The 16,389-nt window shown below is 36.6% G+C and overlaps 1 protein-coding gene across 17 annotated transcripts in view; it reads left to right on the top strand.

The window, feature by feature from the left end:
* PCNT (pericentrin) overlaps positions 1-16,389 on the top strand; it is an 80,298-nt gene that overhangs the window by 772 nt on the left and 63,137 nt on the right. For 11 of the 17 annotated variants that reach the window (XM_072041130.1, XM_072041129.1, XM_072041128.1 and 8 more), the window contains exons 2-10: positions 3,822-4,034; positions 5,647-5,697; positions 6,421-6,600; positions 8,015-8,158; positions 9,235-9,399; positions 10,597-13,095; positions 13,178-13,270; positions 13,477-13,653; positions 14,667-14,922. In XM_072041130.1, coding sequence (XP_071897231.1) covers positions 3,822-4,034; positions 5,647-5,697; positions 6,421-6,600; positions 8,015-8,158; positions 9,235-9,399; positions 10,597-13,095; positions 13,178-13,270; positions 13,477-13,653; positions 14,667-14,922 — 3,778 coding nt within the window. The remainder of the gene's footprint in view (positions 1-3,821; positions 4,035-5,646; positions 5,698-6,420; positions 6,601-8,014; positions 8,159-9,234; positions 9,400-10,596; positions 13,096-13,177; positions 13,271-13,476; positions 13,654-14,666; positions 14,923-16,389) is intronic. The other 6 variants (XM_072041135.1, XM_072041134.1, XM_072041137.1 and 3 more) reach the window with 3 other exon arrangements.

Raw genomic sequence — 16,389 nt, 5'->3', positions numbered from 1 at the left:
AGTGTAGAAGTGTAGAAAGGCAGAGGTGGGTGTAGTGCTCCCTTTGCTTACTAAAATGTCACAGAGATCCATTATTTACCTAGCAGACTGTGGGCACTAGATTTAAAAAAAAAAAAAAAAAAAAAACAAAAAAAAAAACATCAACACAACACCTGGACAAATTAATAGAAGAAATGTTTATTGGGGCTCATTAAACACAAAGATTCTGTGTTTCGGTATAGGAAGGCAAATGCCAGCTATAGATTCCTTGGTATGCTCAGCTGGCTTCTAGCGCGTGGCTATGTGCTTGCCCTGCTTTTATGTCTTTACTTACGTGCCTGCATGTAAGATGGACATTCGGTCTTATTCAGTGGTCCTTCTCATGTTCTTAAGCCCACAGTAGTATTTGGTCATGTTGCTGTGTAGGTTGGCTACTGGACTGTAACTTTCTTCAAAAACTTCCTTTGCATAGTTTGTATTTTTGAAGAAATCAGTAGGGAAACATCTTTCTTTAGTGTTCTTCTTTGTGTTGTCCTTGTGAGTGCAAATATTATTTTGAAAGTGACTAGGTGCAGTGTTTTCTTCCTCTGGTGAAGCCCTACAGCCACCTAAGGCAATTCCACCTGTGGACCAAAACAGCAGCACTCATTGTTCGTCCAGGTCAGCTTCCTGAAGCATCTCGCTGTGGTGCTGCACAGGACAGGAGCGTGAGGCTTGTTGTGTGTTGCAGGCGTCTGGTTACAAGGCAGGTTGCTACAGCAATGTGGTCATGCTAACCATGTCTGATACTGCTTGGATCTGGAGGTGTGAATTGTTGTTTAGTGTGTTGCTTGTCTAATCCAGAGGTCTTGGTCTGCTAAGTAATGATTTGGGAAAGGGCTATAATGCGTATGATTTTCTCTTTAAAACAGTTCTTGTGGTTTTTCATGTGGCGATAAAAACTCCATTATTGAAATGTATTTGAAGTTGCCACCAAATAATAAAAACAAACCCAACTTCTTTATCAATTAGAAATTGACATTTGGCAGCTACTAAATACTGACTGTGTCAGGTTTTTCAAATTTCCATTTCTCAGAAATGTAATACTGATGGTGAGGGTAATAATTGGAAGACGTAACCAAAAAACTCACGCTCCAACAAACAAACAAAAAATTGTGCTCTTTTTCCTCTCTTCTCAAGTTAGGTAAGTTGTGTGTTAGCCTGCTGTACATCTGGTTACAGAGCTGTGTGCATCATACCTTGTGTGATGTTTCTTCTGTTCCTGCATTTTACATGGTAGGAACTCAACGAGGAGTGCGTGTTTCCCAGGAAGTCTTCCTGCTTCATCTGTTTGAGATTCTTAGAAATTCTTTCTTGATTTTGTCCAAGAGTACTTGCTTATGTTTACTGTATCTAAGAGGTGGGTGTCTGATTAATCTGTTCCTATTTGGGTGCTGATGTGGTTTTCTGCTCTGTTGCATTTTCTTTGGGTGTTCTTTTGGTACTGGTTTCTGAAATGTGTAAAGCAGTAAGTCAAAGAGTAAATGATGTTCTCAGGAGGCTGGGGAGAGCTGAGCTGCGTGCCATTTGCTGCAGCTTTCCTGTACGCTGGCCTGTGCCACTGGTGTGTGTTAGTCAGCTTAGGATGCTGTGGTGGAAGGATGTCACCATAGCAGTTCATCAAAGGGGGAAGTAAACCCTTGTGGGCCTGTTGTAGTGCCAGGATGTTCCTGTGGCTGGACCAGTCCAGAAGTGCCGTGTTGTTGCTGTTTTTAACTGGCTTAAAAACAGCAGCTGACCGGTGGAAGTTAAGTGAAGTTTGAATCTATCTGTAGCTGTGAAAAGGCTACTTCTGTGCTGGGAGCTGCTTTGGATACTGTCATGGGCAGTGCTGTTGGTGCAATGTTGGCTTACAGAGTCCTGGCTAAAAGTGAAGGTCTCACCCATGTATGTGCTGCTACAAAGCAAACTGAGGGTCAGGTTGATCAAAAGGGGCATGACAGGATCTCACTGTGATGGAGGAGGAATCAGTGTTAACTGCTTTCTTCATATTCATATGTACTAATTTGTGTCACTTGATTGTGTATTGTCTAATGACACTTAAATTTATGTAGCTCATTAAAGGCTTTGGAAACCTGGTAGTGCCCTAAAGGATGCTTTTCCTCACCCAGTGATCCCATAAATTTGCAATTTGACTCCAGACACTTTCATGGGATAATAAATTCAGTAGATACCAGGACTTTTGGAGTAGTTGGTAATTCTTGTATAATGCTTATTTTGCCTTCATTTTTTTCATATATAAGAATTTGACAAAAATTTCTTTTTTGGTTTGTTTTTGAGAAGTGCGTTTAAAAATTTGTACTTGTATAAATGTGCAGTCATGGTAAATCTTATTTTTTTAGTGACAAATATCTTTTTTGGTCTTGCTTCATGAAATCGGTGACTCCTTTCTAGGATGAGAACCCTCTCTGCCTTTTGTTTCTTGTCTTCATGCATTTTACTCCAATTTTCCTTTTTTTTTTCCTGCTTCAGCAGCTTCCTCTACTTTCTGTTATTCTGCAGGTTTTCTCCTGTCCCCTTTTCTTTGTTATCAGCTTAATTAGTGCAGTAACTATTTTTCACATACAATGCCATCAGTAAGTGTTAGAGTTAACACCTGACTTCAGCAAATAGTATTTGTCTCATGACAGCTTTATTTAATGGTATGCAGGATTTAATCATTAAAAAATGTTTGTATATAACTTAAATGCTTGTGAGAAACCGGTGTCTTTCATATCTGCATAAAATGTATATTTGCAGAGTGTAGATACTGTGTATCTGCTGAGTAACTAAACTGTCAGACAGAAGTTTCTGTAATGAAATTGACATGGGTGTAAGGAGAGAGAATCTGAGCCAAACAAAGGGGCAAGATTTTTCTGCAATATTTGCTGTATTACAGGAAAACCAAGCTAGAAAACAGTGGATTCTCTCAGATATTGCAAGTAGAGCATGGCAGTTGTGAGCACTTCCATCCTGTCATCATTTTAACTATCTGTTCTATCTCAGTGTAGTCGATAACCTTGGGGAAGGCTTTTTCCCTACTAGGTGGATGCCTGGATTTATGCTGTGAGGGAGATGCTGCTTGGAAATGCTGCCTAAACATAATACTGGAGTTGAAAATACGATAATCCTTTTTAAGCTGTTTAAGGTGCTAAGGAAAGTTGGGTAATAAATTCTCTCAGTGACATTCTTTGCAAGTCCCTGGTGCTTCACAGAGCTGTGATAGTCTGATAAAGTAGAGCATCTGATTCTTCAACAGAAGAAATTAAAATGACCTGGCTTAATTAATTTTCTATTTATGTACTATAGTCTGCGTTCTTGCTGGGAAGTTTTGCTGTATTCACTTAAGGGGGTGGCAGGGAAGGAGCATGAGGACTTACTTCCGATAATTTTAGTCTTAACGCTTATGCTCGCAAAGATCTGTTTAATGCATTTCTAGGGGGTTACTGGTTTTGCCTGTCTTGCAGAAAGACTGTTCTTTTTTTCCTGATGATACTAGTATATTAACAACTTGTTCCTTTACTAATCTGTCCTGCTGTAATTCTGAATTATCGTTGACAAGTGAAGTTTCACTGAGTAAAATTTGATTCCTGTGTTGAAATGAGTCTTTATAGTACTGGTGTGAGATTTCTTGATTAATTGCACAGTTACCCAGTATATTCTGAATGCGTAGAAAGTAGGGAGATAAAGCAGGTTTTCAGCACATGTATATATTTTATCAAGCTGGGATAGTTTTTGTCACCCATGAGTGCGTTAATTTTGTGGTCCTGCTACCTTTTCCTCACTTACCTCTCCCTCTACCTGTTCCAATCTTTTCTGCACAGTTTGCTTACTTCAGACAACGAAAAACAAAAGGCGACATCGCGCAGTCGCAGAAAAAGACGGCGAAGAGGAAGGGCTCGTCTGTCCACACGCATGACGTTCCGCAGGAAGAGCACGCACTAGTGGCCCAAGGCTGTGACTCTCCAGATGTTGGTAACGGTATAGGGAATCAGGCTGAAGACACCAGCCTCTTAGAGACAACAGCAGAAACAGAGGTAAATGTTAGTATTTCTTGTGTTTCACTTCACTCCACCTGCAGATAGCAAGTATTCCAGATGATTGTTATGTTTAATTGGGTATTAACTCTCTGGCATTGTCAGCTGGTTGCTATTGAGAAGTAAGGAAGTGACCTTTTTCTTTTGTAATAGTTAATTCTCTTAAGGTGATATAACTGGAAAAAAAAAACAAAAACACTTTATTTAACAGGTAACTATGCTTATGCCTGACGTATTTGAGGATGTTTGAATGGGTAACCTACTAGAGGAAGTGCTGTAGGCATGCAAATAAATGTGGAAATATATAGCCTGTGATATAGCTTGAGATAGCAGTTGTCTACTAATAGGTTTACTCATCTGTTTGAATTAAGCAGTTGCTTCAGCTCACAAGCAGTTTTTTTGGTCAGCTGTGGGTAGTCACATAGCTTTTTCATCTTTCTTTCTCATAATAAAAATGTAGTTTTGAACAATATTTTTTAATAGGAATTTCTTGCATCGGAGATGGCTGACTATGACTTTCACAAGCCTCAAAAGCTACAATTCAATTTCCTGGCTACCACAAATTGCATCCATCTCAATCTGGGATTTTACTTAAAGTCAATGGAGTGTGTTTCAGCACTTTCTCTAAGCAAAGTTTTTTCTCTAAGCAAAATTAATTCGGGAGGGCAGTGCATTCTGCATAAAAAGAAGCTTGATGTATTTTCAGAAATACAACAGTAGCATCAAACTAGGATATATACAAACCTGAAACAATGCAGAATACCATTTTGTTTATTATTCCGTCTGTTGTGACAGTATTGCTAGTGCTTTGAGGATATCTTGAATGTATCACGAGAATTAGAAAGGCTTTTATGAAACTGCATGCTAAACTGTCAGCATTAGAAAAAAAGTTTGCAGTATTTTTGTCATTTAACTGTAGTGTTAGCAGCAGTGCTCTTGTTAAATTCATGTGAACTTAAGAGTTTTAAGTTCATTGCTAGTAAAAACCTTCTGTCATAATACCCTGCTTATAAAGTAAATGGAATTACTTTCTAGGTGATGTAGACAGTGGTCAGTGGAGACTTGGTGCTGATTCAACATAAAAGCAGGGCTGTTGGCTCCCTTTTCTAAATAGTGCTAAAGTCATTTTATTTTGTATTATGGGTAAGTCTAGTGATAGTTTAATGTCTTTGAAGATACCATGCTACAGTAAGAATATGCATCAGAAAATAGTATTGCTTTTGTAACTGAATGAGTTTCATATTTCTTAACTCATTCTGTCAATTAACACACTAATATTTAGTGGTAGATTAAAGAGTGATCAACTGTACTTGCAGGCCACAAAAGCAGGAGATAAAACATTGAATTTCTATGGTGAGACTTAGCCCTAAATTTTTTTATTAGTCATTCATAATAATTATAAAAATTCTGCATTTATTTATTTAATTGGTTTGACCATGGATGATCATCCAAATAAATGTTTAAGTCCGTCTCTCTCTCTGTCATTTGTGTGTTGTCTTGCAGTGTGGACCTTTCTCGCTTGTGCTTAGAGTGTTTCCAAAATAATTCTGCTTTTCCTTATGTACCTTTAAAACGTCTGTGATTTGGTGTTTGTTTTATGTTTGCTTACCAGAGGAGTGCTGATATGTCCATCCATGATGCAGTGAATGATCATGCTGCTGAAGTAAGTGTGAATTCTTTCTGTACACTTAGTAAAAGGTGCTGATACGTATCTAAAGGAAGAGTATAACTGGTTACTAAAGTGCTGTGTGTATATAGATACTCAGCATTCTTATCAAATGCCTTTTTATAGTTAAAGCTGGCATTTACAGGCACATGTGTACTAGTTGTGAAATTGGCTGGTAAGAAAAGTGTACTGAAATCATAGGACTTGTCTGGATGAATTTGAATTATGTTTTTAATTTAAAAGTAGGCTTATTCTTTAATTGTTTCATACGTTTAAAAACAAAAATAAATAAATCTGAAGTGCAAGGTACTGTGTCTTACAACAGAATTGTAATGATATTGCTCCGAAGAAGCCACAGGGTTAACTGTAGCAATTTTTTCTTTATACTCAATTTTTGTTTTGCTGTTTGAAGCCAACATGGCACTTTGCCACAGTTTGGCTCTGTAGTATCACAACTCTTCTGCCCTTTATCTTGTGAAAATGTTACCTATGGAGAAAATATTTGAATTTTTAAAGAATTAAAATAAATCATTTGAAATAAAATTTAAAGAACTTATAAATATTTCTTTTTGTTAAATATGAAGTTTAAATGTTGATTTACTTTTAAAATAGAATTTGCTCAGAATTTAAGTTTGCATCTGAATTTATAGCCAGAATTGTTATAAAACAGAAATGGTATATTGTTTTGGTGAATAAAAACATTTTTTTTCTTTTATGAAGAAAGTTACAATAAATTCTGCTGCAGAATGCAGTGAGCTTGATGCTAAGATGTGTCAAACTAAAATAGCTGAGTTAGAGGACAGACTTCTGGAGAAACAGGAAGCGGTTGAAAGGCTCACTGCACAAATGGATGAACTACAGGAACAACTTACCCAGCAGAGAGACTCTATGCAGCTCCAGGTATGTTTCATAGAATTAGACAATGGGGTTAGTATAACTTTATTTTAATTCAAAAATATGTAGGACACAAAACCCTAAGTGTTATTTTTTATTGAAAAGTACTTCACCTTGTTAGCATGTGTTGCCAAAATCAATACTTATATTTTCTCTTTGTCAGTTAGTGTAATCAGCGTCCAGGCCTTCGTATTATTTGTATCAAATGTGGATGAAATTAGATTTGAAGTAGTTTTATTTTGAGAGATTTTGTTGAAATGCTTAGATAAACATTTCTAAGCTGAAGAATTTGGATGTTTCCTTTTTTTTTTTTTATTAATTTTTGTCTTGCTGTATTGAGGAGTGAATCTTTACAGAAAACACTTGCAAGAATCACTAAGAAAAGTAGCATTAATCATTAATTGAATTGGGGTTCAATGTAAAAGTATAGAGCTTATATTTTTACAAATACTGATGTTAAAAACATATACAACAAGGTCATTCTTTCAAATGGTGGAAAAACAAGAACAAAAGAACGTATTCTTCAAACTATTTAAAAGGAAGAGCTTACTGAAGTGTCATTGTTCCAGTGGATATATACCTGAAAACCACTTAGTAGATGTAGCTAGTCTCCTTTTAAAATATTTGTGCGGGTGGCAGACCTCCCTTTTTCCCACTCTTTGCTGCTGAGATGACAAAGATCATTATGCTTGGCTGTGTGTTTTTTCTGGTGCTTTTTTATGGGTGCACTTTTTAGTATGGACAAGCAATTAAGTAGGATAACATAAATTTTATTAAACTGACATAGATCTTTCCCTCTCCAAAAATATTAAAAAAGATATTTTAAATTTCCCCTCGCTAGCATTTTTGTGTAAAGGTAAGTTATCGGGTGCATCTGAAGAATAATTTTCTTTTATGTGTTTTTTTCCTCTTTTTAGGATTGGGAAACAAAAATGTTTCCTGTTGGTAAGGAAACACCTTGAAAAGATAGATGTGATTACCAAAAGTTGTTGTTAATGTATCCCATCTCATTACCTTTCTCTTGCATGGCTGAAGAACTGACATAGGAAAAAATTTAGGGGGTACTAAGTAAATCTGTTACAGCCTGTGGAAGACTTAAACTTAATTGCTTTTACATCACCAATATGAGCTACAAAATTTCCAAGTAAAAATATATTTTTCATTATGGTATCCTGTCATTTGCTTAAAACAAATGAGTTTTAGTTAGCTTCTGTATCTCTTTGAGATCAGCAGAAGATTTCTCTTTTGTCACTCCTGTTAACACGTTTTAACAAAAATATTCCTAATCCTATGGTGTGAACTTAATACAAGTTCCATCTAACAGTGGATTCTAACAGCTTTGCTTTAGGCAAGCTCACTCTGTTCATAATACGCTAAGAATATTTTCATTTTAAAAGTGTATTTCTTGTGACTCACTTAGGAAACAACTGTTCAAGAGCGAAATGAAGTTATAAGGAAACTAACAAGCTGCCTTCAACAGGCGAAGAAGGATCGAAATGACCTACAAGAAGAGGCTTCACATGTAGCTGATCAGATCCATGACTTACAACTTCAGTTACATCAGGTATGCTCCTTCTCTAATTTTAGCTTCCTTACAAAGGCAGGTGGAGGGAGGGGGAACAGATTTCAAATTGAAACACACAAAACATTCTAAGCTTATTACATACCTCTTCATAGTTCAGTTTGTGATGCAGCAGTGAAAATTTCAGGGCAAGGCAGAGTTGTGGTTGTGGGTTTTTTTCAGTTGCTGGAGAGAACTTCTGAGACATTCTTGTTTTTCCACCCTGCTTTTTTTTAATGATGATGAGTGGCTACTTTCTATTAACACCTGAATGCTTGTTCTTTGAGGAGGCTTGTAGTATATGACAGTAGAAATAATTCTCTGCTGAATGAAATTCTGACTTTGGAAAAGAACAAAAAATACTGCTTTGTGTACAGTTCCAAATGGTATTGACAAAATATTCAGTAATGGTGAAAACTGTTCCACAAATAATTGTTGGGATTTTCTCCGTAGGCTGTTGAAATACAATAATAATGCCTCTAAATAGCAATTCAGGCATATTATAAGTAAAGGCTACTAATACGGTGCAAATTGTTCATGGAGTCGTGTCAATTTTTGTAAAAGGTAAAAATATTAGTACTGTCTTGAATATATTGATATTTTTATTGGTTTTAGCAAAGTTTTTAGAAAGCAGTTTTTTTTAAAGTTAATAAAAATGCATTCTGTTTTGCCCTCAGACTTTTTTTTTTTTTTTAAAGTGGTGGTGGTAAACATTTTACTTTCATTTTGGAGGAGTTGGGAAGTGAAAAACGCTTTATTACTGAGTTGTAAATAGTTTGGAAAAAAGTGTTAGTTTTGTTCATTGTCTTCTTAAATGAATGTCCATTCTGTTAAAAGTCCTGTCTCATTTTGGGAGCTTCGTAGAGATGAATTACTTAACAATTTAACGTTATATTTTTACAGTTCTTAGACACCAGTTATGTTTAAAATACTACTGACTTTTTAGGAAGTTTCTTATCCACTGAGAATGAAAGAGACAGTAGATCTATATTAAATTAATATGGTGTATTTTATGCATGCGGTGCGATTAGTGTAGGAGTTAATATAAATGTTCTGATTGTGAATACATATGTGCTCAGGTTAATGAGATGCTAAAGAGTAAAAGCCCTGGGAAGAAAGAGGTATTAGAAGCCCAGCAGCAGATGTCCTTGTTTCAGAACCAATTTAAAGAACAAAATATACGCTTGGAGATGCTGCGGCAGAGAGCACATGACCTAGAAGTACAGCTTGAGTCTTCTCAGAAGGTAAAACTGCTTGAAGTTCTTCTGTAATTTAAAAGTTCTAGACAGTCACGTTTTTGTTTCAGTTGTGTAAGCCAAGATTATTCCTTTTTGGAGGAAGAACCTGTAATGAACATTTAATTTGTGCAAGAGCTAGTATGGTTGCTTCAGAACTGAAACTATTCTTTAGCCTGTAATTAAAACTACTCTTCTGAAGGTAAGAAGATAAGGCAAAGTAGCTGTTCACAATCTCATTTTTTTTGTAAGAAATGAGATTTCAATTCTGGCTCTTTAGAATTTGCTTAAATATTGAAATTACTCAATCTGTTTCTATAACAGAAGAGATGGTCTTTAACTCTGTTACTCAACTGTTGTATAATAAGAAATTGTAGTCAGAAATAGGACTGCCTAACTGACATACGAAGGTAATTGGCAGAGGCTTCAAGGGGATGAAGGTTGCTGTGCAAGCATGTAATAATTTTACTGTTGTATTTGAACAGTTACTTTTATTTTGATATACATTTTAACTGTATCTGTAGTTATGTTAGTTTCAGATACAAAAGAGAAAACCTGGAGGAAGCATTTTCATGTAAGCATTTCAGGAAAATAAATCAAGTTAAAATTCTGCCACCTTAAATTATATGTTTCAAATCTGGTGATAATTCTGAACTGCTGAAGTGGTATGGTCATGGGACAAAAGTCTGTCTTTAGAACCAAATTTATAGGGATTATGGTTGCTATTATATATTGAAGGAGTATCTTAGAAGGTCTGATTTCCTTTAAGCACACAACCAGCCATGCCGTAGGTAGAAGTCTTTAAATTTTTAAGTCAAAGATGAATCAAAATTTGACATTGCTGTTCTTTGGCCTATTTCTCCAGTGGAAGGTGTTTTCTGTGTGTAAATGGATATGAGATGAAGAGGTGTCTGCAGAATTTATTATTTTACTCACTTCTATTCAAAAGACATGGAATTTCAGACAGTCTTCCTTTCTTTATGGAGTCAGTGGCATATTATTTGTTATTCCATGGAAAACTTGATATTATCATGCTGATCAGTGTTTCCGTAGTGCATTCCATGGTCAAGGATATGCTTAAAAATCATATTGCCTAGGCCAATGATGCTCTATGCACTTAAGGGTATATATTATTTGTGAAGAGACATGAAAAACAGGAGGTTTAAGGAAAGTAAAACATCACATTTCATGTATTTTATTTTTAAGAATACCAAAGATAAGGAAAATCTGCTTGTTCTGATGGAAGAGGGTACGAAAGATACAATACAGCAGCTATATGAAAGCATAGGAGAAAAAGAACAACACATTAGAAGTCTTCAGGATCTCCTAACATCAGAAAGATTTAACTTGTCTGTACTACAACATACTCTTTCTCTCCGGGACTCAGAAATAACAGAATTAAAAAATGAAATAACATTATCAAAAATGAAAGAACAGCAGTGTACTGAAGAACTGAAAATGAATCATGAAAAGGATATTTGCAAACAGTTAGAGAACTTGAGGGTTGAGCTAGAGAAATGCCACAGAAAAGAGATTGCAGAAACCAAGCAGATATATGAAGAAGAAATGATTTTAAAATATAAAAATGACCTTGAACAGTTAAAAAAAGAACTCTCTGCTCTGAATTCTGAAGAACACAATCAGAATTTGAACAGCATAATAATCGACTTAAATAATAGTCTTCATGAGTCTGAAATTCATAAAGAAAATTTGAGGAAGAAACTTGAAAACCAGCAGGAAAAATTCCAGAGGGAGAAGACAGAAATTGAGGTTCAATACAAAATTTTAATTGATGTCTTTAAGACTCGTCTTTCTGAGGCAGAAGAGCAGGTCAAGGAGGCCCAGCAATATAAACAAGAAAAACAGCACTTGAATGAAGAGATTCAGGAACTGGATTCATGCATCCATGGATTACATAAAAAGCCTCTTTTTGAAGCTGAAAACAGTGCAGATGCAAGGCAAGAATACAATGAAGAGATTGTCTCCAATAAAAATCTAATGATCTTGAAGGAAAAACACACTTTACCAGATGCTTCACTCTCTGCAGCTCTGGTACTTGAGGAGATGATGAATAAACCATGTCAGTTTAAAGGTGAGGAAGAGTTTGTTCCCGAAGAACTAGAGTTCCAGTGCGAACTGGGAGTAGACTCATCAAGAGGTGAATCAAAAGAAATAATGAGTTCAAGGATCGAAGAAAGTGAAGGTAATGAAGGAGATTACCTGTCTGAAGAACAACTGTCAGAACCTGCATTTTTCACTGTTGATGAAGATATGTTGGCTAAATATCTCGTCTCCACAGAAAGACCGGAGCAGTCATATCTGTCAGGCAGTTCTGAAGGTTATGCCATTGAAGAAGATAGATGCAGTAGGTATGGATCAGACAGTATTGTGCTTTTAGAATCCAGCATGGATTTTAAACCTCCTCTATTCAACTTTGGCCTTGATGAAAAAACATGTCATAGCAGTTTGGCTCAAGAGACTTTTGAAAAGACTGAGGTGGAAGTAGAGGACTTCATTTCATTTTTGTCAGATGGTTCCCTGCAGCAAAACAAAATAAGCAACTCTGATGTTGTGAAGGATGATGAGAGAGCTTCACACATCTGTCTACTAAACCAGCTAACTGAACAGCTTCATGAAAAGGAGTCAGCCTTGGAAAAATCTCAGTGGGAGACCCAAGAAGCTGCTGGAAAATGGAAAAAAGTAATAGCTGAGCTCTCTCTTCTGCATGTGGAACTGAAGAAGGAACGTGAAGCACGGGTTTGTTGTGAAAAGCAACTTCTTCAGAAAACAGAAAAAGAAAAAGAACTTGAAAACAAAATAAGCCAACTAATAAAGCAACAGGGTGAGAATGGTGGCCAACCTTACCATGCTGTGGAGCCTGTAACACAAACATCAGAATCCTCTACCTGGCAACAAATGCTGAAAGACCTCCAGGAAGAAAGAGAAATGTTGATGGTGCAGCTGCGAACTCAGGAGCAATTAGTGAAAGAAGTACAAGAGCAGAAAACGGCTTCTGATTCTGTAACAAGTGAAGTACAGTCTCTCTTTGGGCGTCAGTTGGCTGTTCTGCAAAGTCAAAGGGATCAAATGCAGACCCAGCTTGATGCTCAGAAGGCTAAAAATCTGACAATAACAGAACTTCTTGGTCAGAAAGCTGTACTTGAAGAGACATTGCTAAAAGAACAGGATTTGCTCAAAGCTGAAATCAGTAACAAAGAACAAAATTTAGCACTCTTATTGAAGGAAAAAACAGTGTTGTGCGAGAGATTATCATCCATGGAGAAGGATCTAATAAAAGCTGAGAATGCTTTAGCAGCAAATGCTAGCATCATGGCAGATCTTGAGAAAAACATATGTGAACTTAATACTGAGGTGCAAAACCTCAAAGAAGTACAGGAGTGTGAAAGATTGGGATATGAGGACAAGTTGAACTTGAATAATGCAGAAATTAATAAACTTAATGCTGAAATAGAGGCAAAAAGTACTGAATACAATGTGAAAGAAAGTCAGCTAATTGAAGAAATAACTCATTTGAAGAAGGTTCAGCTGGAGCTTGAAAATCGCTTGCAGGAGTCCTTTCAGTCTGCACAAGCTGTGCAGGAGGCACAGTCTGAGATGGTGAAACATTACAAAGAGGAAATGGATAAAATGGAGTCTCAGCACCTTGTGGAATTAACTAAAGTGAGTTTGACACACAAGAAGGAGGTAGGCAACACCAATAATGGTAGTTTTGGGGTTTCAGAATACTTAAAGAACTCACTGCAAATGTTTCTATCTCTGTTTTCAGATAGAAGAATTAAATAATGAAATAAAAGATAAAGTTGAAAAGCAGCAGAAGTTAGAGGAAGAAAGAAAAGAACAGCTTGCTTTAATAAAAAAGGTAAATGAGGTAATCAGGCTTATTTCAGAAAAATAAACTCATCTTGCATTGTTTGTCCGTGATGTTTTGGAGGTGGAAAAATCTATTTGTAACTGTTTGTCTTTGGTTTGGGGCTTTGGGGAAGGGAAAATTTTGACCGGGAACTTTTTAGTGGGACTAACAAATGCTGTTTTGAAGAAAAACCTTTATCTGAGTGTTCTGTGCAGGTACATGAACGAGAGCATGAACGTGAAATCTCTGAACTAATTACTAAGCATGAAGAGGAAATGGAGGAGCTCCGTGCTTCACTAAATAGAGAACACCAACACCTGTTGGATGAACTTTGGAAACAAATGGCAGCCACGCACAAAGCAGAGATTGAGCAAGCCCAGCTCCAATCACAGGTAAAATAAAGAAACACAGTAATTGTTTCTAATTTTTTTGTTTCTAATTGTTTCTAATTTCTAAAAAATAAAGAAACACAGTAATTACTGTGTTTCTTGCAAAAAGAAGGCTCCTTGATTTATATTTTTTTTGTCTCTCATATGTATGCTATTTTATGAAATGCTGAAATTTAATTTTGTTTCTTTAGTGGGCAGTAGTTGATATGTTCTGAAAGAGCTCCCCAGGATCATCCTCACTGCTATTGTATATTGACATTAATTTCACAGGAAATCTGATGCTTCAATTAATGGCTTAAAAAAAAGACAAAACAGTCATTTTTCATGTCAAGTTTAACAAATTTATAAAATAAAATATATTAATGTATATATTCCATTAATGTAATTTGTATTACTTCTGTGTTTAAGTATGTAAACCTGACTTTCCCCTAAGTATTTACTGGGCTTTTGAACACTTCCAGTAAATACAAAGTAGAAATGGTTAAGAACTTGTCTAGTCATAAGTCTAATTACAAGATACTGGTATACTATGTAGTTTATACAGGAATTGGAAAGTTGTCAGCCTGTTTTAGCTGCCATTTCTAACTGACGGATGTTTAATACTTCTGGTGAATTTAATTTTCACTTTTCAATACCACTTTAGAACTTTGCTTTGAATCATTTTATAAGCAATAGCAAATAAGAGGAATTGTGTAATAGACAATGAAGGGATGTGGTGTGCTTGTGTGAAGAAATTGTGAAGAAATGGACAGATGAATAGGCAAATACCAAGGTATTTGGTTGGAGATGAAGTTAAGAGGCAGGTAAGGTCAACCACCTACTTTACATGGAAAATAATTTGTAAATCTATAATAGAAGTCAGTTGATTTGGGGGTTCTGTCCCTGCCATGAAGAAACATTTTTCAACTACAGGAAAGCAAAACTTAGATGCATTAGTAGTTGAATGCAATTCAAACTGAAGCTAGTGATGAAAACAGTGAACAAGAGAGGGACATGCTTTTTCTTCTCCATTACAGACCCTGCACAGTCTCGAATTGGAAGCTTTACGCCTAAGCTTAAATAATATGCACACCTCTCAGCTTGAGCTTACTCAGTCTAACTTGAGAAAAGAAAAGGAAACTGCACTTGTGGAGCTACGGGAGATGCTCAATGATAAGCGTGCTCAGGAAGTAGCAATTCTGCAAAGCCGCCATCAGCTGGAGTGGGAGAAGATTAAAGAACAGTGCTTGAAGGAAAAAGAAGACCTTAAGTCAAAGTATCAGCAAGAATTAGGTATTAAAATTGAAATCCAATCAGTATTATTCTATTCCTTGCTATCAGGGTGTAGAGCTGGCCTTTTGACTGAAAGCTGGCATTGCCTTGATTAGGGGCATTGGCTAGGCTTGCATGTGCATGATGACATCTTACATGCAAAAATGAAGTTTTAGCATGTAAGACCTAGACCTAACCTTAAAGGGTCTTTTATTGTCCTAAGTCAACATTGGCTACTATGTTCCCAACAAGATAGAAAATTTTTCCTGGCTTGCACGCTTTAATGTTTCAGAAGTAGGAGAAAGGAGTTGGAAAGGAACTGAAAGGCTCAGTGAGAAATTGAACCAGCTGTTTTTTCTGATATATTTGATACCAGGTTGTGTTTTGTCATCACCAGGAGGAATGGTGCAGCTATTAGAACTGAAGGCCTGCTGATGGTGGTCAGGGCATTTTGCCCCCTCCCAGATCAGAAGAAAATTTCTGAATTGTAGGACAGCTTGAGGAATTTCTGAAGAAAGATAAGGCCTGCAGCAATTTTACTCAACAAATTTTAGGAAAAGTTGTCCTTTCCTGAGAGGTGGATGATGTTTTGGGGCTCTGTCTGTTTGACTCAAGAATAGAAAGGCATTTGCAATCACCAGTACAATGAACTGATGGCATGGTGGAATTTGGGAATAGGAGGAGGTCTGTGCGTAGTTCTCAGGATCAGTATTCTTTATTTACGTTTTGGTGCTGTAACTTGATAGGAATGTAACTGCTTCAGAGTGCTTGCATGCAGGGACTGAGAAAAGTCCAGAATCAGGAGAGGCAGGAGCGAGGAGAGAATTATGGATGCTGTTACCTGGAAGGATAGAGGGAGGTGGTGACTGGGCATGGCCCTGACTCATTTGGGTGCTGTGACACTCTTGTCTTTTAAAATAGATGAAATTTTGTCCTCTACTTGACCACTGGCTGGATAGCTGGTACCATCTCAGTCTCTGGGATCTTGTTTCTCACTGAGAAACTTGAAGTAATGCCTTAAGATAAGGCAACAGTACATTGCAGCTGTGAGGAGGGGACTGATAGCACTTTCCAGAGTTCTTACAGACCAAGAGAGGTGCTGAATCGGAAGTTGGAAAGAATCTAGGGAGGAGTTGGGAAGGTGTCATTGACAATGGAGCAGACAATAGCATTTGACGTCTATTCTGTTTCCTAGACATTTTTAAAATACACTTGAGAAGAGGTTGCTACTTGCTGCTGCCTGCTAATTCTTTTGCCATGTCTCTGACGATACAGATGATTCTAATGCTGGAATGTTGTGCAATGAAATACTGGCAACTAAAATGATATTGATATGCATTTGAATAAATATGATTAGGAATAAAGGAGGTGGTTCATATCCCTTAGACTCAAGTAAACTTCACTTTGCTAATTAAGCTGACTTTAACCTCTAGACATGTCTTAGCAGTTGTAACTGCTAATATCTATCATTTTCTAAACTGGAAGTGA

This window comes from Anas platyrhynchos, chromosome 7 (genome assembly GCF_047663525.1).
Source record: "Anas platyrhynchos isolate ZD024472 breed Pekin duck chromosome 7, IASCAAS_PekinDuck_T2T, whole genome shotgun sequence".
In the NCBI taxonomy this organism is placed as follows: domain Eukaryota; kingdom Metazoa; phylum Chordata; class Aves; order Anseriformes; family Anatidae; genus Anas; species Anas platyrhynchos.
The sequence above is the reverse complement of the archived record's forward strand: the minus strand, read 5'-3'. Positions and strand labels throughout refer to the sequence as shown.